Source organism: Pseudophryne corroboree, chromosome 4 (genome assembly GCF_028390025.1).
Source record: "Pseudophryne corroboree isolate aPseCor3 chromosome 4, aPseCor3.hap2, whole genome shotgun sequence".
NCBI classification, from domain to species: domain Eukaryota; kingdom Metazoa; phylum Chordata; class Amphibia; order Anura; family Myobatrachidae; genus Pseudophryne; species Pseudophryne corroboree.
Genome location: NC_086447.1, coordinates 68,572,282 through 68,594,110, shown reverse-complemented (window position 1 = coordinate 68,594,110; position 21,829 = coordinate 68,572,282). Strand labels below are relative to the sequence as shown.

At 47.1% G+C, this 21,829-nt stretch overlaps 1 protein-coding gene across 1 annotated transcript in view; it reads left to right on the top strand.

Moving 5' to 3' along the window:
* Positions 1 to 21,829, top strand: part of LOC134911108 (cysteine-rich venom protein-like) — a 51,192-nt gene that overhangs the window by 10,088 nt on the left and 19,275 nt on the right. The window contains exons 4-6 of the mRNA XM_063919480.1: positions 8,044 to 8,163; positions 16,372 to 16,462; positions 17,634 to 17,779. Of these exons, the coding sequence (XP_063775550.1) occupies positions 8,044 to 8,163; positions 16,372 to 16,462; positions 17,634 to 17,779 (357 nt within the window). The remainder of the gene's footprint in view (positions 1 to 8,043; positions 8,164 to 16,371; positions 16,463 to 17,633; positions 17,780 to 21,829) is intronic.

Below are 21,829 nucleotides of genomic sequence, written 5' to 3'. Positions count from 1 at the left end.
TGGAGCCTAATTTTAGGCCCAAATTCACTCCAGTTTGTAGGAAGTGAAGGAAACGGCCCAGATGGAATTCTTCCGTAGGAGCATTCCTGGCCTCACCCCAAAAAACATATTTTCGCCATATACGGTGATAATGTTTAGCTGTCACGTCCTTCCTAGCCTTTATCAGAGTAGGAATGACCTCACCTGGAATGCCCTTTTCCGCTAGGATCCGGCGTTCAACCGCCATGCCGTCAAACGCAGCCGCGGTAAGTCTTGGAACAGACAGGGCCCCTGTTGTAACAGGTCCTGTCTTAGAGGAAGATGCCACGGATCTTCTGAGAGCATCTCCTGCAGATCCGGATACCAGGCCCTTCGTGGCCAATCTGGAACAATGAGAATTGTCTGTACTCCTCTTTTTCTTATTATTCTCAACACCTTTGGGATGAGAGGAAGAGGAGGAAACACATAGACCGACTGGAACACCCACGGTGTCACTAGGGCATCCACAGCTACCGCCTGAGGGTTTCTTGACCTGGCGCAATACCTCTGCAGCTTTTTGTTGAGGCGGGACGCCATCATGTCTATCTGGGGCAGTCCCCACTGACTTGCAATCTGTGTGAAGACTTCCTGATGAAGTCCCCACTCTCCTAGATGCAGGTCGTGTCTGCTGAGGAAGTCTGCTTCTCAGTTGTCTACTCCCGGAATGAACACTGCTGACAGTGCGCTTACATGATTTTCAGCCCGGCGAAGAATCTTGGTGGCTTCCACCATTGCCACTCTGCTCCTTGTGCCGCCCTGGCAGTTTACATGAGCCACTGTGATGATGATGTCTGACTGGATCAGAACTGGTAAGTCGCGAAGCAAGGTCTCCGCTTGACGAAGGGCGTTGTATATGGCCATCAGCTCCAGGACGTTGATGTGAAGACAAGTCTCCTGACTTGACCAAAGACCCTGTAAGTTTCTTCCTTGTGTGACTGCTCCCCAACCTCGGAGGCTCGCGTCCGTGGTCACCAGAACCCAGTCCTGAATGCCGAACCTGCGGCCCTCTAGAAGGTGAGCACTCTGCAGCCACCACAGGAGAGATACCCTGGCCCTGGGGGACAGGGTGATCAACTGATGAATCTGTAGATGTGACCCGGACCACTTGTCCAGTAGGTCCCATTTGAAGGTCCTCGCATGGAACCTGCCAAATGGAATGGCCTCGTAAGATGCCACCATCTTTCCCAGGACTCGAGTGCAGTGATGCACTGACACCTGTTTTGGTTTCAATAAGTTCCTGACCAGAGTCATGAGTTCCTGAGCCTTTTCCATCGGAAGATAAACTCTTTTCTGGTCCGTATCCAGAATCATGCCCAAGAAGGTCAGACGAGTCGTAGGAACCAACTGCGACTTCGGGATATTGAGAATCCAGCAGTGTTGCTGTAACACCTTCAGTGAAAGTGACACGCTGTTCAGTAACTGCTCTCGTGATCTCGCTTTTATGAGGAGATCATCCAAGTACGGGATAATTGTGACACCCTGCTTGCGCAGGAGCACCATCATTTCCGCCATTACTTTGGTGAAAATCCACGGGGCCGTGGAAAGCCCAAACGGCAACGTCTGAAATTGGTAATGACAATCCTGTACCGCAAATCTCAGGTACGCCTGATGAGGTGGATATATGGGAACATGACGGTATGCATCCTTTATGTCTAGAGATACCGTAAAATACCCCCCTTTCAGGCTAGCGATGACCGCCCTGAGCGATTCCATCTTGAACTTGAACCTTTTCAAGTATAAGTTCAGGGATTTTACATTTAAAATGGGTCTGACCGAACTGTCCGGTTTCAGGACTACAAACAGGGTTGAGTAATATCCCCTCCGTTGTTGAAGTAGGGGAACCTTGACCACCACCTGTTGAAGATACAATTTGTGAATTGCATTTAACACTATCTCCCTTTCTTGGGTAGAAGTCGGCAGGGCCGATTTGAAAAACCGGCGAGGAGGCACCTCTTCGAATTCCAGCTTGTAACCCTGAGAAACAATTTCTATTGCCCAGGGATCCACCTGTGAGTGAACCCAGATGTGGCTGAAAATTCGAAGACGTGCCCCCACTGGGGCGGACTCCCCTAGCGGAGCCCCAACGTTATGTGGTGGATTTTGTAGAGGCCGGGGAGGACTTCTCTTCCTGGGAACTAGCTGTGTTGTGCAGCTTTTTCCCTCTGCCCTTACCTCTGGCAAGTAAGGACGCACCTCGTACTCTCTTGTTTCTTTGTGACCGAAAGGACTGCATTTGATAATGTGGTGCTTTCTTAGGCTGTGAGGGAATATATTTGATTTACCAGCTGTAGCTGTGGAGACCAGGTCCAAGAGACCTTCCCCAAACAATTCCTCACCCCTGTAAGGTAAAACCTCCATATGCCTCTTTGAGTCGGCATCACCTGTCCATTGCCAAGTCCATAGGACTCGTCTAGCAGAAATCGACATAGCGTTGATTCTAGAACCCAGTAGACTAATGTCTCTTTGAGCATCTCTCATATATACGACAGCATCTTTTATATGTCCTAGGGTCAATAAGATGGTATCCTTATCCAGGGTTTCAATTTTCGTCGATAAGGTATCTGTCCACGCTGCTACAGCGCTACAAACCCAAGCCGACGCAATTGCCGGTCTGAGTAAGTTACCCGAATGTGTGTAAATGGACTTCAAGGTATCCTCCTGCTTGCGATCAGCAGGATCCCTGAGGTTAGCCGTATCTTGGGATGGCAGCGCTACCCTTTTTGGATAGGCGAGTCAACGCTTTGGATTCCCACCGTATTCTGTCCGTTGGCGGGAAAGGATACACCATAAGAATCCTTTTGGGAATCTGCAGTTTTTTGTCTGGAGATTCCCAAGCTTTTTCACATAACTCGTTCAGCTCATGTGAGGGGGGAAAGGTTACCTCAGGTTTCTTTCCCTTATACATGTGTACCCTCGTGTCAGGGACAAGGGGTTCCTCTGTGATATGCAAAACATCTTTTATTACAATAATCATATATCGAATACATTTAGCCAATCTTGGCTGTAACTTTGCATCATCGTAGTCGACACTGGAGTCAGAATCCATGTCGGTATCTGTATCTACTATTTGGGATAGTGGGCGCTTTTGAGACCCCGAAGTTCCCTGCGACATAGGGACAGACATGGGTTGACTCCCTGGCTGTTACCTAGCTTCAGCTTTGTCTAATCTTTTGTGCAATAAATTTACATTAGCAATTAAAACATTCCACATATCCATCCAGTCAGGTGTCGGCGTTGTCGACGGAGACACCACATTCATTTGCTCCCCCTCCTCCCTAGGAGAGCCTTCTACCTCAGACATGTCGACACACCACACACTCAGGGAATCCTCTTATCTGAAGACAGTTCCCCCACAAGGCCCTTTGGAGAGACAGAGAGAGAGTATGCCAGCACACACCCAGCGCTATATGACCCAGGAAAAAACACAATGTATGTTTACCCAGTAGCGCTGTTTTGTATATATGCGCCAATTATGTGCCCCCGCCCCCCCTTCTTTAAAACCCTCTTTCACCTTGGAATAAGCAGGGGAGAGTCCGGGAGGCTTCCTCTCAGCGCTGTGCTGTTGAGAAAATGGCGCTGGTGAGTGCTGAGGAAGAAGCCCCGCCCCCTCAGCGGCGGGCTTCTGTCCCGCTCAAATATTGTAAAACTGGTGGGGGCTCTTTATATATACAGTGCCCAGCTGTATATATATATTTTTTTTTTTGCCAAAAAGAGGTTCATATGCTGCCCAGGGCGCCCCCTCTGCGCCCTGCACCCTTACAGTGACTGCCATGTGTGAGGTGTGTGGGAGCAATGGCGCACAGCGTTACTGCTGTGCGTTACCTCAGTGAAGATCATGAAGTCTTCTGCCGCCTCTGAAGTCTTCTTTTCTTCTCATAGTCAGCCGGCTTCTATCTTCCGGCTCTGCGAGGAGGACGGCGGCGAGGCTCTGGGACGGACGGCGAGGGTGAGACCTGCGTACCGATCCCTCTGGAGCTAATGGTGTCCAGTAGCCTAAGAAACAGAGCCTAGCATTAAAGTAGGTCTGTTTCTCTCTCCTCAGTCCCTCGATGCAGGAAGTCTGTTGCCAGCAGGCTCCCTGAAAATAAAAAACCTAACAAATATACTTTCTTTCAGGAAACTCAGGAGAGCTCCCTGTAATGCACCCAGTCTCCTCTGGGCACAGTAGTAAACTGAGGTCTGGAGGAGGGGCATAGTGGGAGGAGCCAGTGCACACCCAAACCTAAAGTCTTTCTTAAAGTGCCCATGTCTCCTGCGGAGCCCATCTATCCCCATGGTCCTTACGGAGTCCCCAGCATCCTCTAGGACGTAAGAGAAACTGGGGTGTAAAGTAGTCTGTTCCTGCGAGGCCACGCCCCTGCAGGGAGGCCACATGCCCCTTTTTATTGGTGTGTGCAAATGTTTCTCAGTATCCAATATTTTTACTGTTTGTACTGGAAGCCACAGTTGGCTAGATTGGTTGGTACTTTATCTCTCTCCATTTTATCTCTATGCAAAGGGAAAATGTAATAGGATCCGAGTCTGTGGAGGTCTGGAGTTTCGGCTGAGATTGCCTGCATTTTTAAAGCGGTAATCATTTACAAAGCAAAACCAAGTTGGTTTTGCTTGTAAATGATTGGCACTTTAAAAATAAGGGCAATCTTGGGTGAAATCTCAGACCTCCACAAACTCGGACCCTATTACATTTCCCAGCAAGGCTTGATACATCTCCCCCTAAGTGCCACAATTACATAGCACTGTGAGACTAATTACATGTGGCATGGTTGGCACTGTACCATGAGCCTGACTGGGGCGCATATCTAACAAAACCAGACTCCATTAATATGTGGGCAGTTGACCTAGATTACACTGGCTCATACTGTACAAGTAGCAATTAGTAAAGATAAGAGCATAGGCCCTCATTCCGAGTTGTTCGCTCGCAAGCCAATTTTAGCAGGTTTGCACACGCTAAGCCGCTGCCTACTGGGAGTGAATCTTAGCTTATCAAAATTGTTAACGAAAGATTAGCAGAATTGCGAATAGACACTTCTTAGCAGTTTCTGAGTAGCTCCAGACTTACTCGGCATCTGCGATCAGTTCAGTGCTTGTCGTTCCTGGTTTGACGTCACAAACACACCCAGCGTTCGGCCAGACACTCCTCCGTTTCTTCAGCCACTCCCGCGTTTTTCCCAGAAACGGCAGCGTTTTTTCGCACACACCCATAAAATGGCCAGTTTCCGCCCAGAAACACCCACTTCCTGTCAATCACATTATGATCACCATAACGAAGAAAAAACCTCGTAATGCCGTGAGTAAAATACCTAACTGCATAGCAAATTTACTTGGCGCAGTCGCAATGCGAACATTGCGCATGCGCAATTAGCGGAAAATCGCTGCGATGCGAAGAAAATTACTGAGCGAACAACTCGGAATGACCACCATATATAAACAGGGGATGCGGTCAATTTACCTACAATCAAAATCCTGACGGTCAAAATACCGACAACCAATGGCCAATGGTCAAAATACCGACAACCAATGGCCGGCGGTCAAAGGGGGTCATTCCGAGTTGTTCGCTCGTTATTTTTTTGTCGCAACGGAGCGATTAGTCGATAATGCGCATGCGCAATGTCCGCACTGCGACTGCGCCAAGTAAATTTGCTATGCAGTTAGGTTTTTTACTCACGGCATTACAAGGTTTTTTCTTCGTTCTGGTGATCGTAATGTGATTGACAGGAAATGGGTGTTTCTGGGCGGAAACTGGCCGTTTTATGGGTGTGTGCGAAAAAACGCTACCGTTTCTGGGAAAAACGCGGGAGTGGCTGGAGAAACGGAGGAGTGTCTGGGCGAACGCTGGGTGTGTTTGTGACGTCAAACCAGGAACGAAACTGACTGAACTGATCGCAGATGCCGAGTAAGTGTGGAGCTACTCAGAAACTGCTAAGAAGTGTCTATTCGCAATTCTGATAATCTTTCGTTCGCAATTTTGATAAGCTAAGATTCACTCCCAGTAGGCGGCGGCTTAGCGTTTGCAAAGCTGCTAAAAGCAGCTTGCGAGCGAACAACTCGGAATGAGGGCCAAAATCCTGACAAGGTCAAAGTACAGACATTTAAAGACCGACAAGGTCAAAATATGACATGAGTTTTTATGATTTTTTTTCATCCAAACCGACTTGTTTATACTTTACCATCCCGCGGGGACCTGGAGCCATGCGAGGGGACGCGGTACACTTATACAGCATTTATGTCGACATACGCACCAAAAAATGATATGAAAAACATGTGTCGACTTTTTGACATGTCAATATTTTAAATGTCAGTATTTTGATCTTGTCAGTATTTTAAATGTCAGTATTTTGACCGTCGGTCAATTGTTGTCGGTATTTTGACCATCAGGATTTTGATAGTAGGTATTTCATACTAAACCCATAAACAGAGTACAATATTTCAGAACAAAAAAGTAGGGAATATATTCCTGTATCAGCGCCCCATACATATAACTAAATAAAGGAATAAATGATATACGGTACGTTCCTTTATATATTCTTCTCTGTATGCTTCCTATTGCACGTCTCTTCTGAAAATCTCGATTAGGTACGCTCCAGTTTCAAGAGGATATGGGGAAACATGAAACAGGAAGGGAATAATGGGGGTGATTCCAAGTTGTTCGCTCGCTAGCTGCTTTTAGCAGCATTGCACACGCTAAGCCGCCGCCCTCTGGGAGTGAATCTTAGCTTAGCAGAATTGCGAACGAAAGATTAGCAGAATTGCGAATAGAAATTTCTATGCAGTTTCTGAATAGCTCGAGACTTACTCCTACACTGCGATCAGTTCAGTCAGTTTCGTTCCTGATTTGACGTCACAAACACACCCAGCGTTCGCCCAGACACTCCCCTGTTTCTTCAGACACTCCCGTGTTTTTCCCAGAAACGCCAGTGCTTTTCCGCACACTCCCATAAAACGGCCAGTTTCCGCCCAGAAACACCCACTTCCTGTCAATCACACTACGATCACCAGAACGATGAAAAAACGTTGTTACGCCGTGAGTAAAATACCAAACTTTTGTGCAGATTTACTCGGCACAGGCGCACTGCGAACATTGCGCATGCGCAGTTTGCGACTAATCGCTTCGTAGCGGAAAAAAACAACGAGCGAACAACTCGGAATGACCCCCAATGTGTAGTAATGCTTGAGATAATTTTAGTCCACCAATGTAAGACAAAAGGTAGATATAAGTCGGTGACTCAATTATATCAAAGGCAGCGTACCAAACTCACTTTAAAAAGCTTTATGAATAGTGCCTATCAAGGTATCTTTATCTTTACATCTGTGATTCTCGTAGTAATATGCGTACCACACTCACGGATTCAATATAAACAGGACTTCTATCTGGGTTTCTTTCAATCCACCGTTAGACAAGGATTAATCCACAACGTGTGTTAGATGTAAACTCAACAAGATTAATCCTCAGCGTGTCATAGGTCATAGGGTCATAGTGTGTTCTTAAACTCTCTCTTTGTCAATGTTATATACAACCAAGCTATGGGGATTTGTATAAAATAAAAATATTTTTTTTCGGGGAAATACACATGTGGACTGACCATTGCTTTCTTATTTAAACGTTTTTAACACTTATATGGACATATACTGTATCTATGACATGCTGTGGATTAATCTTGTTGAATTTCCCCATATGAACCTCTTGAAACTGGAGCAAACCTAATCAAGATTTTCAGAAGAGACGTGCAATAGGAAGACTACAGAGAAGAATATATAAGCGAACGTACCGTATATCATTTATTCCTTTATTTAGTTATATGTATGGGGCGCTTATACAGGAATATATTCCCTACTTTTTGGTTCTGAAATATTGTATGTGGTGTGGTGACACCTCCCTGAGAATTTAAATCTGTTAAAGCTGCCCAGCGCACATTTCTGGTACCCAATCACTTTTTGTTCACTATAGAGTACACAATTTGGCAATACGTAAGATTGTATAGAAGCACCAGCTCTGTGCAGTGTTTCATAATACCATAACTCTTGCAGAAAAATGTCCCGCTGTCTGCCATATCACCTACCCTTCCAGAAATTCAGCGACAGATTCTTGATCTACACGATGAGTATAGGAGGAAAACCGATCCACCTTCTTGTAATATGCTGAAAATGGTAAGTAAATGTTAAAAGCAAATTTGCAAGAAGCCTGCTTGTAAGCCCTGTACGCTTAAAAAAAAAAATCATATTCTATGTAAGTAAGATAATAGGTGTGGTTATATCAGAACATTATTGCAAAATAGAGTATCTCCTTTAGAAAGTTCTTTGCCCTGCATTGGGGCATAGCATAGGTAGGACTAATTGCAAAGGTCTGGCTCTCCCCCAATCATCACCCTTCAAATGTGCACCACTGCAGTTGTCTCGATTCTGGCGTCAGGCCGTGCACTGCATGCTGGGAATAGAAGGAAAGAGGATGGATGGGACACAGGGAACTGCTTGCAGGTGTGCAATGTGCATTGGAGGGGTGAGCACTGAGTGAGGGCTGAGTACTGAGGACGGAGCCTTTGCTGCTGAAGCCAACCAGAAAAAAAAGTATGTTGTAAAATAAGAATTGTGTATGTAAATACTTGGCACACACATACAGCATATATGTGGTGATGCAGTGACAGAGAAAAGGGACCGGCAGCGCTGTTCAGCTCTGCTGACCAAGGATACGAATTTGATTATTATCCCCTTCTGAAGTACCTGCTCGTAGCCAGACTCTGGTGGCAGCTGGTGATGGAAGCTTGGAAGCAGCAGCCCATAGGAGAGATACCCAGCAGTGACGGAGGTACAGGTGGAGTCTGCCCCGGAAGGTGGACCCAGGGCGGGACTTCAAGTGCTGAGGATCAGAGTGCTCCATCTACTTACTGGGAGAGGAGGCGGGACTGGGCGGCTTCAGGCAAAAGTGACAGAAGCAGAGTGAGGTACAGAGGCGGAGATTGGGAGGTGGCACAGAGAAGTCAAATCCTCCCGCCCGGAGCAGCACACTGCAGGAGAAGTGAGTAAATCAACAGGGGAGAGCGGGAGGCGGCTCCGGACACGCCATATAAGGCCAAAGGTGGGCTCAAATAGACAGCAGCAGGCGGAGATTCCTCAGAGAGATGGAGGAGGCGTAACTGGAGCTGCCTAAGAACAAAGGGAGAACAAATTGTCAGGAATTGTATATACATCACCGACTAAACAGTCACATTGGCGAGAATTGAATTAGTGGGAATTCCAATTGTCGAGAAAACTTAAGTAAACTAGTGGAATTGGCAACTAGTCATCGAACTGAATTGACCCCAATGTCTTGTTTACTGGTCTAGACCACGTTATCTTGTCTGGGAATTGTTTTTTAAGACATTCGGTTAGTGGAGCAGCTCTAGCAGCAAAATCTCGAATGAACCTGCGATAATATCCGACCAAACCGAGAAGTGTCCTAAGTTGTGATTTACATTTAGGTCTAGACCAGGTGAGGACTGCTTCTACCTTGCTAAGCTGAGGTTTAACCTGTCCTCTGCCCACAATGTACTCCAAATACTTGGCATCAATCATACCAATGGCAAATTTCTCAGGGTTGGCGGTAAACCCGTGTGCCTGTAGAGAGTACCCCGTAGAGACTGTAAAACGGCTTCTACATTTGGTAGGTGGGACTCCCAGTCAGAGCTGAAAATAACTGTCATCTAAATATGCAGTCGCATATTCCCTGTGGGGCCACAGCAACTTATTCCTAGCTCTCTGGAAGGTTGCTGGGGCACCTTGTAAACCAAATGGGAGCATTTTATATTGGAATAAGCCTTCTGGGGTAGATAAGGCTGTTTTTGCCTTAGCAGCTTCTGTTAACGGAATCTGCCAATAACCTTTTGTCAAATCAAGTGTAGTGAGATATTGACTATTATCTAAATTTTCTACCAACTCGTCCACCTGGGGCATAGGGTAAGAATCAAACCGGGACACTTGATTTAATTTACGGAAGTTATTGCAAAACCGTAAGGCACCTGAAGGCTTCGGTACTAGGACAATTGGATTATGCCACTCACTGGTGGATTCCTCTATAACCCCTAGGCGTAACATCTCTTCCACCTCCTGCTTTACCGCTGCCTGCTTCGCTTCGGGTATGCGATATGGCCTCTGTTTAATGACCACCCCGGGTGGAGTCACAACATCTTGCTGGATGATCTGTGTCTTTCCCTGAATGGCAGAAAACACATCTTAGTAGCATTTCACCAAGTTCACCACTTCCCATTTCTGTTCAGGAGTAAGCGTGATTTCAATGGGTACCTGGCATTCTGAAATTGTTTTAGCTACCAAAGTGGGCTGATTTGCAATTTCCTTCCAGGGTTTTAACAGGCTTACATGGTAGACTTGTACCTCCCTCCTTCTACCCTCCTGTCAGACCCTGTAATTGACCAGTCCCACTGCCTCGATGATATCATAGGGGCCCCGCTATTGTGCATACATCTTGCTATCTGTGGTGGGCACCAGCACCAACACTTTGTCTTCCGGAGTAAAGGACCGGTTGACCGAGGTGACGTCATACCTCTGTTTCTGATGTTGTTGAGCCCTTTCCATATGTTTGTTCAGTAGTGGAGCAATCTGTCTTAGACGGCCATATAACTGAGCCACAAACTGAACGACGTTAGGGTCCTGGCATGGTTGTTCTTCCCACACTTCTTTTAAGAGATCTAGAATTCCTCTGGGCTGTCTCCCATAGAGGAGCTCAAAGGGACTAAACCCTGTAGAGGATTGGGGTACCTCTCTGACCACAAACATCAAGTAAGGTAGGAGTAGATCCCAGTCTCATTTTTCTCGTGACACTGCCCTCTTTATCATTTGCTTAAGGGTTTTATTAAATCTTTCTACCAGGCCATCTGTCTGCGGGTGGTACACCGAGGTGGTAATCCTGTTTACGTTTAGCAACCGACATAAATCTTTCATGAGTTTAGACACGAAAGGTGTACCTTGGTCCGTTAAGACCTCTTTTTGTATTCCTAAGCGGGTATACATGGTTAGTAGTTCCCTGGCAATAGTGCCAGATTTCATATTGCACAGGGGTATAGCCTCTGGGTACCTGGTGGCATAATCAACTACCACCAATATGTATTGGTACCTTTGAGCAGATTTTTCCACTGGCCCTGTCAGATCCATACCAATCCACTCAAAATGTACAGAAATGATAGGGAGGGGTACCAGTGGAGCTCTAAACTCTGGCCGAGAGGCTGTCCTCTGGCAGACTGGGCATTCCTGACAAGACCTCTTAACAGAAGCATAGTTGCCGGGCCAAAAGAACCTTAACTGGAGTGTTTTCTCCTCCCCTAGATGGCCACCCCACAAATGCGTATGGGCAGCATCTAACACCAACCGCTCCAATTTTCGGGGAACCAAGAGCTGATCTACTTTTTTTCCTTGTAAAGTAGCAACACAATATAGCAAATAATTTTTCATCACAAAATAAGGTACACCCTCTGATGGTAAAGCATCAACTATCCTGCCGTTAACTACTTTAACAGTCTCAAAGGCGTGTGCCAAATTGCTGTCATCGCATTGGTCTCTCCCAAAGTCCTGCAGTGACATCTCCTCACCAACTGGGTTCCATTGGGGCTCAGACTCAGTCTCTTGGGGTGGTCTGGGACCGGCAGCCTCTCTCTCGGATGTTAAGCTTTGGTAGTCTCTGGTCTCTGGCTTCTGAGTTGTTTCGGTGGTTGACGGTTTGCTGGTAGCATGCCAGGTAACCAGTTCCTGCAGCAATGGAAAGTCCCGGCCCAGGATCAGCGGATACAGGGGTCTGGAGGTCACCGATGCTACCACCTTTAACAACCGACCTTGAACGGTCAGGGGTAAGTAGACACGTGGGCACTCCTCCACATCGCCATGGATGCGCAACACCCTGACAGGAGGCTGGACCTTGTCAGCTCCCGGAGGAAACACATTGGCCACGACAATGGCGAGCTCACTGCCGGTATCCATCAGGGCCCAAACCTCCCGGCTTTCCACCTGTACCTGCACCCGGAACAAGGTGGACTCTGCTTGGAATACCCCCGCCGCTGCCATGCTGACCAACGGCCGAGCCATTTTTCCCGCATTGCAATCCATCGGCTCGCCCTGTTTCGGGCAGTTCTGCCGCACTGGAGTGCAGCAGGCCTGCTGCACTCAAAGCACACCAAGGGAGGCGGAGCCTTTGGTTTAACTACTGGGACCTGAGTTCTGGGTTTAGATGGTGGCACATATACTGACCTGGCTTTATTCAGCTTTCCCAGCGTCAGGTGCCGCTCAATCACCACTGCCAACTCGGGGTCAGCCTGAAGGGCCCACTGCTGCACCGAGCGGTCTAACACCCGCATAGCCTGGTCCAGTGTGACTACTTCCACAATCTGTACTGCAGAGTTTTTATCCGGCTGCAACCAGGCCCTTGCTAGTCGGGCTAGATTGGCCAGCTGAATCCTGGGAGGCTCAGAGCCCTCCAGCCGCCAGCCATGGAATTTTTGGGCTTTGCTGGGCCCGGTCACTCCAATCCTATCCAGTATAGCCTTTTTCAGGCCAGGATAGGAGCGTGCCTCAGACACAGTCAAGTCAACATACGCCCACTATGCCTCCCCTGTTAAACAGGGAGCCAGCTTGTCAGACCATTCCTCCGCAGGCCATCCCAACCGCATGGCCGTACGCTAAAACGTGCAAAGGAATGCCTCTATATCTTCCGCTGGGGTGAGCTTTAGCAGCATTTCCCACTCTGGCTCAGATTTTTTAAGCGCTTTTAACTAGAGATGAGCGGGTTCGGTTTCTCTGAATCCGAACCCGCCAGAACTTCATGTTTTTTTTCACGGGTCCGAGCGACTCGGATCTTCCCGCCTTGCTCGGTTAACCCGAGCGCGCCCGAACGTCATCATGACGCTGTCGGATTCTCGCGAGGCTCGGATTCTATCGCGAGACTCGGATTCTATATAAGGAGCCGCGCGTCGCCGCCATTTTCACACGTGCATTGAGATTGATAGGGAGAGGACGTGGCTGGCGTCCTCTCCGTTTAGAATTAGAATAGATTAGAGAGACACTTGATTTACTAATTTTGGGGAGCATTAGGAGTACTCAGTAGTGTACAGTGCAGAGTTTTGCTGATAGTGACCAGTGACCACCACTTTTATTTATAATCCGTTCTCTGCCTGAAAAAAGCGATACACAGCACACAGTGACTCAGTCACATACCATATCTGTGTGCACTGCTCAGGCTCAGGCCAGTGTGCTGCATCATCTATTATCTATATATAATATTATATATATCTGTCTGACTGCTCAGCTCACACAGCTTATAATTGTGGGGGAGACTGGGGAGCACTACTGCAGTGCCAGTTATAGGTTATAGCAGGAGCCAGGAGTACATAATATAATCCGTTCTCTGCCTGAAAAAAGCGATACACAGCACACAGTGACTCAGTCACATACCATATCTGTGTGCACTGCTCAGGCTCAGGCCAGTGTGCTGCATCATCTATTATCTATATATAATATTATATATATCTGTCTGACTGCTCAGCTCACACAGCTTATAATTGTGGGGGAGACTGGGGAGCACTACTGCAGTGCCAGTTATAGGTTATAGCAGGAGCCAGGAGTACATAATATATTATATAGTGAGTGACCACCAGACACACAGTGCAGTTTATTTAATATATCCGTTCTCTGCCTGAAAAAAGCGATACACACAGTGACTCAGTCAGTCACATACCATATCTGTGTGCACTGCTCAGGCTCAGGCCAGTGTGCTGCATCATCTATATATATTATATATCTGTCTGACTGCTCAGCTCACACAGCTTATAATTGTGGGGGAGACTGGGGAGCACTACTGCAGTGCCAGTTATAGGTTATAGCAGGAGCCAGGAGTACATAATATTATATTAAAATTAAACAGTGCACACTTTTGCTGCAGGAGTGCCACTGCCAGTGTGACTAGTGACCAGTGACCTGACCACCAGTATATAATATTAGTAGTATACTATCTCTTTATCAACCAGTCTATATTAGCAGCAGACACAGTACAGTGCGGTAGTTCACGGCTGTGGCTACCTCTGTGTCGGCACTCGGCAGCCCGTCCATAATTGTATATACCACCTAACCGTGGTTTTTTTTTCTTTCTTTATACATACATACTAGTTACGAGTATACTATCTCTTTATCAACCAGTCTATATATTAGCAGCAGACACAGTACAGTGCGGTAGTTCACGGCTGTGGCTACCTCTGTGTCGGCACTCGGCAGCCCGTCCATAATTGTATATACCACCTAACCGTGGTTTTTTTTTCTTTCTTTATACATACATACTAGTTACGAGTATACTATCTCTTTATCAACCAGTCTATATATTAGCAGCAGACACAGTACAGTGCGGTAGTTCACGGCTGTGGCTACCTCTGTGTCGGCACTCGGCAGCCCGTCCATAATTGTATACTAGTATCCAATCCATCCATCTCCATTGTTTACCTGAGGTGCCTTTTAGTTGTGCCTATTAAAATATGGAGAACAAAAATGTTGAGGTTCCAAAATTAGGGAAAGATCAAGATCCACTTCCACCTCGTGCTGAAGCTGCTGCCACTAGTCATGGCCGAGACGATGAAATGCCAGCAACGTCGTCTGCCAAGGCCGATGCCCAATGTCATAGTACAGAGCATGTCAAATCCAAAACACCAAATATCAGTAAAAAGCCTCTTTTTTTCTTTGCGTCATGTGCTGTTTGGGGAGGGTTTTTTGGAAGGGACATCCTGCGTGACACTGCAGTGCCACTCCTAGATGGGCCCGGTGTTTGTGTCGGCCACTAGGGTCGCTAATCTTACTCACACAGCTACCTCATTGCGCCTCTTTTTTTCTTTGCGTCATGTGCTGTTTGGGGAGGGTTTTTTGGAAGGGCCATCCTGCGTGACACTGCAGTGCCACTCCTAGATGGGCCCGGTGTTTGTGTCGGCCACTAGGGTCGCTAATCTTACTCACACAGCTACCTCATTGCGCCTCTTTTTTTCTTTGCGTCATGTGCTGTTTGGGGAGGGTTTTTTGGAAGGGACATCCTGCGTGACACTGCAGTGCCACTCCTAGATGGGCCCGGTGTTTGTGTCGGCCACTAGGGTCGCTTATCTTACTCACACAGCGACCTCGGTGCAAATTTTAGGACTAAAAATAATAGTGTGAGGTATTCAGAATAGACTGAAAATGAGTGTAAATTATGGTTTTTGAGGTTAATAATACTTTGGGATCAAAATGACCCCCAAATTCTATGATTTAAGCTGTTTTTTAGTGTTTTTGGAAAAAAACACCCGAATCCAAAACACACCCGAATCCGACAAAAAAAATTCGGTGAGGTTTTGCCAAAACGCGGTCGAACCCAAAACACGGCCGCGGAACCGAACCCAAAACCAAAACACAAAACCCGAAAAATTTCAGGCGCTCATCTCTACTTTTAACTCATAACACAACATTTGAATTTGAGTTTGCTGTCTTTCAGCCTGGGTTCGTTGCCCCGCATGTAACATTAGAATCTTGGTTTGTTTCCCAGCTGCAAGTTCACTAAATTGTTTTAGTAACTCCTCCATATTGCCCTGCGTGGCCCCATTAAGGACAAATCTAGGAGGTTTAATATAATATGTCAGGCTTACCAAACAGTCCAAGCCGACACCCACCTGTTTTGCTGGCTATTTAACACATAACAGCAAACAGTCTGCCTATAAATGCTATGGCCCTTTCAGGCTGCCACTTGCACTGCATAACCAGAGAGGAAGAAAAGAAAAGGAAAAACTTGCAGTTTAAACATCGGTATGCTTACTTACCAATAGTTTCTGCTGTACACCGTGTCCTTGCTCGCATTCTCCACCACTTGTGACAAGGATCACACACACGGGGACTCAGATGAACACTTTCGGTGTTTATTTTGCACAGCAGGTCACCCCATAGCAAGTTGATTCCATACAGTCGGTATTACAGGCAGTAGCATACAGGTACTTACAGCCTAGCAGACTCTTGATAGGCTCCAGTGATCCCTAGTCTAACTCACACAACCCAGCCTATCACTCGGGTAGCTATTCCACCATCAAGAGCAAGGTGACTCTGCCCTGGAAACCCTTATATCAGGAAATCCCAGGTGCTGCTGATCACACACCTGGGATTCTGCTACTGCTTCCAAAACCTGGTCTGGATCCTCCACATTACTTTGACATGGAAAAATGCTGTCTCTGCCACACTATATACAGTATATACAGTTACACACATATACATATACACTGTACATATATACATGTATGTATATATATATATATATATATATATATACATACACAAACACACACACATATATATGTAACATAAATGTATATTCTTTATTCTTAGGTGTGGAATGAAAAAGCAAGAAAAAATGCTGAAATCGTGGCAAGTCAATGTAAAGTTGGGCACAGTGATGTATCGATGCGGAACACAGACAGTAAGCTAGCCCGCATGCAGTAAATATACATTTTTCAGGTTGCACTAATCCTGGCCTTTATAGACTGATTCAGTTTTATATGTCATGCCCATGTGATTATACTGGGCAGCAGGCTAGCTGACCAGCATAACTGATCTCTGAAATATTATCTGACGATCCCGCAACAAACCAATCATTAACCACGCGCTTCCTGCTGAGCTCAATCTATTGAGATGTATTCTGCTCACAGCAGAGGCAGCACCAGGGTCGGTGACACCCAGTGTGGTTAATGGTCCTCCTCGCGTGCGAACGAAAAGGGGGACATTGCTTTGCGGAGGAGACGTGCCCTCATGAGAAGCACCTGTTACATCACTGCCCAGCATTCCAAGAGTAGCTGGCCTGCCCCCAGAGACTATTCTGTGACAGGAGCCGGGCGCAGCACCCGGCTCCCTGTCACCCCCTGGAAGGTAGACACCCGGATACAGCCCGCACCCCTCTTGGTACGCATCTGAGTCATAGGGTATGAGCAGTGAAGGAAGAGATCGCAGAATGCTTTGGGATCAGTAAATGCCAGCTTCCCTGCCCAGGTGTGATTTATTTGAAACGACATTTCAAATGAACAGAACACAATTTTATGCGGGTGTGGATCATAGGGTCATTAGGTCAACCACTATTGGTCGACTGTGACTAGGTCGACACCTGAAATAGGTCAACACGGTCATTGGGTCGACATGACCAAGGTCAACATGGAAAAAGGTCGACATGAGTTTTTTGGGGGGTTTGGTTTCGTTTTCTTCGTAAAGTGATCGGGAACCCCAATTAGTGCACATTTGCCCTCGCATGGCTCGTTTCTCTCGCCATGTGTCGGGCAAGGCGCCTCGCTGCGCTCAGCACAGGTTACCGTTCCCAATTTTAGTCCACGTGGGATCGTAAAATATGAAAAAGTTCAAAAAATAAAAAAAGTGAAAACCTGATATCGACCTATACATGTTGACCTAGTAACCGTGTCAACCTAATGCATGTCGGCCACTAGTGGTAGACCTAATGACTGTCGACCTAAGTGTGGTTGACCTAAAGACCGGACACCATTTTTGTCCCTCCATAATATTTCATGCCAATCAAATACACTTTTGTGCAACATTAACTTATGTGTAAAAGGAAAACTGAAATTTAAATCCATGATGTATTTCAGATTATAAATGTGGGGAAAATATATACTACGCATTCGATAAAGTCCCCTGGAGAGCTGTTATTGCCGCATGGTTCAGTGAAGGTCCAGACTTTGTCTATGGGAAAGGGCCGGTTGACATAAACAAAGAGGTCGGACACTTCACTCAGGTAGGCATCCTTGGAACAACTCATTAAGAAGAACATAATGAATGAACCATTTTGTAGACTTGGGGGTCATTCCGAGTTGATCGCTCGCTAGCAGTTTTTAGCAGCCATGCAAACGCTATGCCGCCTCCCACTGGGAGTGTATTTTAGCTTAGCAGAAGTGCGAACGATTGCATCGCAGAACGTCTACAAAAAAATATTGTGCAGTTTCTGAGTACCTTCAGACCTACTCAGCGCTTGCGATGACTTCAGACCATTCAGTTCCGGATTTGACGTCACAAACACGCCCTGCGTTTGGCCAGAAACGCCTGCATTTTTCCTGCCACGCCTGCGTTTTTCCTGGCACGCCTGCGTTTTTTCAAGCACTCCCTGAAAACGGTCAGTTAACACCCAGAAATGCCCACTTCATGTCAATTACTTTGCGGCGGCCATTGCGACTGAAAAGCTTTGCTAGACCTTGTGTGAAAATACATCGGCCGTTGTGAAAGTACGGCGCGCGTGCGCACTGCGCCACAGACGCATGCGCAGAAGTGCCGGTTTTTTACTTAATCGCAGCACAGCGACCATTTTCAGCTAGCGATCAACTCGGAATGACCCCCTTGGTACAGTAGTTGCTAAGAGATTGCTGTGGTCAGCATTTGCTGTGCAGCTAGGGCAGGGTTGGACTGGCCCATAGGGGTACAGGGGAAACCACCGGTGGGCCCTACTGCCTGGGGGTCCACCCCCTCCTCTAGGAATCAGGTTTCATACTGTGCTGTACGTGATCATGCATGCACTACATTATTTACTGTATCTATTAATCTAGGGGACCAACACTTGCAAAATGGTTAGGCAAACCAATGTGGTGGCTAGGCACACCCCCTGTAGACACTAGCCACACCCCTAAACATGGCCCCCTATCACTGTATTCCCCCGGTGGGCCCTACATGCCTCAGTCCGATGCTGAGCTAGGGTATGGGTGGTTGGTGACCTTGACACCAGTAATACATCTTCAAGTGTAGCCCTGTTACAAAACAGTATAAACATTGCAACTGACTTATATATGCATGCTGAACTTTTTACCACATAGGGGGGAGGGTAGGGAGGCACACATACAGTAGTACAGTAGCTATGTCAGCAGCATTGGGGCACTGGGGCATACAGCATGCGTACTGGGGTTTCTGCAGCAGGGTACATTGTGTTCCACAGGGAAACATCAGGGTGTAGAGTGGATCTTGATCCAGAGGCACCAACAGGCTAAAGCTTTAGGTTGTCCCAGGATGCATTAGGGCTTCCTCTATAACCCCGCCTCCAGGCACTGGGAGCTCAGTTTCTAGTTGGTGCCTGCAGCAGCAGGTTACTTAACGGGGGGGCTGCTCTGGACAGCCCTGAAAAGCGTTTTTATAAGAAGACTTCAAGGGCTGCAGCGCTGATATGTCAGTGTGACATTCAGTGCTGCAGCTTCATCAACTCCAAAGCGGCGTCGCATACTTCCGCGGCCTGTTTCCGGGTACTTGCGGTGGAGATGCTCCAGCTTTAGGCACACGGTCGCAGACGCTCTCCTGGTTCGCGTGGCTGTCGTGGTTTTGGGAGACGGACTACGACGCTGACGTGGACACTGTCAAAGAGCAGGGACCCCACTAGACCACCGAAGCGTCGGTGTACTAACACCCCATTTAATAAGACTCACAGTACCCGGGGTGGAAGTCCAGCATAGGGGAGGTGGTGCTTGACCTGTAGCCCCTCCCCCAGCACCATCTACTGCAGATTTTTCCGCCCTGGAGCTGCCTCACACTCTTCCTCACTCCCTGACTGAGACGCTGGGCGCCATCTTCTAAGCATAGCTGCGGCTGGTCTCCAGGACTGCAGAGCAAGGTCTCCCTTGTAAAGCCGCCTGTATACAGCGCTGTGACTTTACAAACACTTGAGTATTCTACATGTCTTTATACAGACAGCATTAGTTAAGAAAGAGTGTACCTATTACAGGATATATTGTACGAGTATTCTGATATATACCTCCGGTCTAGGACCGTGCTGTGTTTTATTTATATATATATATATATATATATAGTTTAGAGAAAGAACTGCGGCACTCAGGGACTTGTAGTTGTATGATGTTTTTCATACAACTACAAGTCCCTGAGTGCCGCAGTTCTTTCTCTAAACTATCAATTATCGTTGCTGAGGGCACCGGGGCACATCACCTTGAGGAGGAGTGCCGGACTTTGTAAGATACATATATATATATATATATATATATATCTGTACATATACTAGTCCAGTGCAGTTTTATTGTGAGAATAATAATCTGCATTGCCTGTGACTGTGTGTGCCTGTATCTGCTGTGTGGTTTCACTTTCAGTGTTTTCTGTACCCTAAGGGACTAGGTGCGTCTGGGTCATATATATAGTGTGTCACAGTATTTACCCATTACGTGTATTCTACTGTGTACTCAGTCACATAATACCGGATTTATTCGCAGGTGTTGTGTACTGTGTATTCAGTCACATACTAATGGATTTATTCGCAGGTATTGGACTCTGTCTGGCTTTATCGTACTAAACCGCTCTGTTGTTGCATTTGTGTACAATGTCTAACAAGAAGGGCAGTAAGTCTGTGGATGCTCCTGCATCATGCAGAGCATGCGCCAAAGATTCACCAGAGGGGGAAGTTTTGTATGATGGTCTGTGTACTATGTGCCATACACCTCCTGTCAGTCCGCAGCTCCTGTAACCAATCAGGAGCCACCTTGGGCTGCATTCACAAACCTACTGGGTACTCTGGTGGAACGCCTTACGTCCCCTATAGGACCACCTGTGCTACTACAGCCACAAATTGTCCCTATAGTTAATCTGCCTTGGGCGGAAAATTTGTCTAACCAGTTGCAGCGATTAAATCAATCCAAAATCTAGTCCATGTCACTCCCGTGTCTCTGGGTCATCTAAGCGGGCTGCTTCCTCCTCACAATCCACAAATCTCTCAGATGTCTCATCTGAAGAGTAGGGGGAGAATACTGTCCTGTCAGACACTGAATCAGGTGTTTCTGATGAGGATTCTCCATTGCAAATTGATGTCCCTGCCCTAGTGGTTGCTATTAAGCAGATCCTACATATCACTGATGATGAGGATTTCACTACTGTGGCTAAGAAAACTGATATGTTTAAACGGCAAAAGGTGGTTAAAAATCTATTATCCCATTCTGACCATTTGGTGGACATCAGGGAAGAAATCCCCTTTGTCTAAACGGGCCTTGGCTCGCTATCCTCTCCCTACAGAGTTATGTAACAAGTGGGAAAATTCACCACCGGTGGATTCTCATGTCACCCACCTATTGGTGTCATCCACTCTACCTGTCACCACTGTCACTTCACTGAAGGAAACGACCGATAAGCGTATGGAGGGATGCCTGAAACCTATTGACTCCCTTACATGTGCTGTACATAGACCCCTATTGCAGTCTCTTGGGCCGCAAAAAGGTATTGAAGCATGGGTTCAGGCAGTTGAGGAAGAGCTGCCCGAGGATATATCTGACACTGCCAGACAATACCTGTCTCACATTACCACCACCGCCTATTACATTCAGGAGGCGTCCTCTGAGGCAGGTGTGTTGGAAGCCAAGGAGTCGACTACGTCTGTCTTGGCTTGCCGTATTCTGTGGTTGAGGTCATGGAAGGTGGACCTAGACTCCAAAAAGACCTTGGAGGTACTCCCCTTTAAGGGGGACATTTTGTTTGGGGAAGACCTTAATAAAATTGTGTCTGAATTGGCAGCTGCTAAGACTGCTTTTCTCCCAAATACTAATCCTTCTGCACAGAAGGCTAAAGGTACCACTTTTCGTTTCCTTTCGGCCTTAAGGGAAAGCAAAAGGCCAGGCATACCCGAGACAATCTCGTGATCCCAAGACAACTAAGCCCAAGGCAAAGCAGTCCTGGGTGGCCTGTCAGCCTGCTTCTAAACAAGACAAGCCTCCACATGATGGGGCGGGCCTCCCCCTGGGGGACCCCAGAATGGAAGGCCAACTTCTGCAGTTCACCCAGATCTGGTTAAAGACCACTTCAGATGCATGGGTGCGGG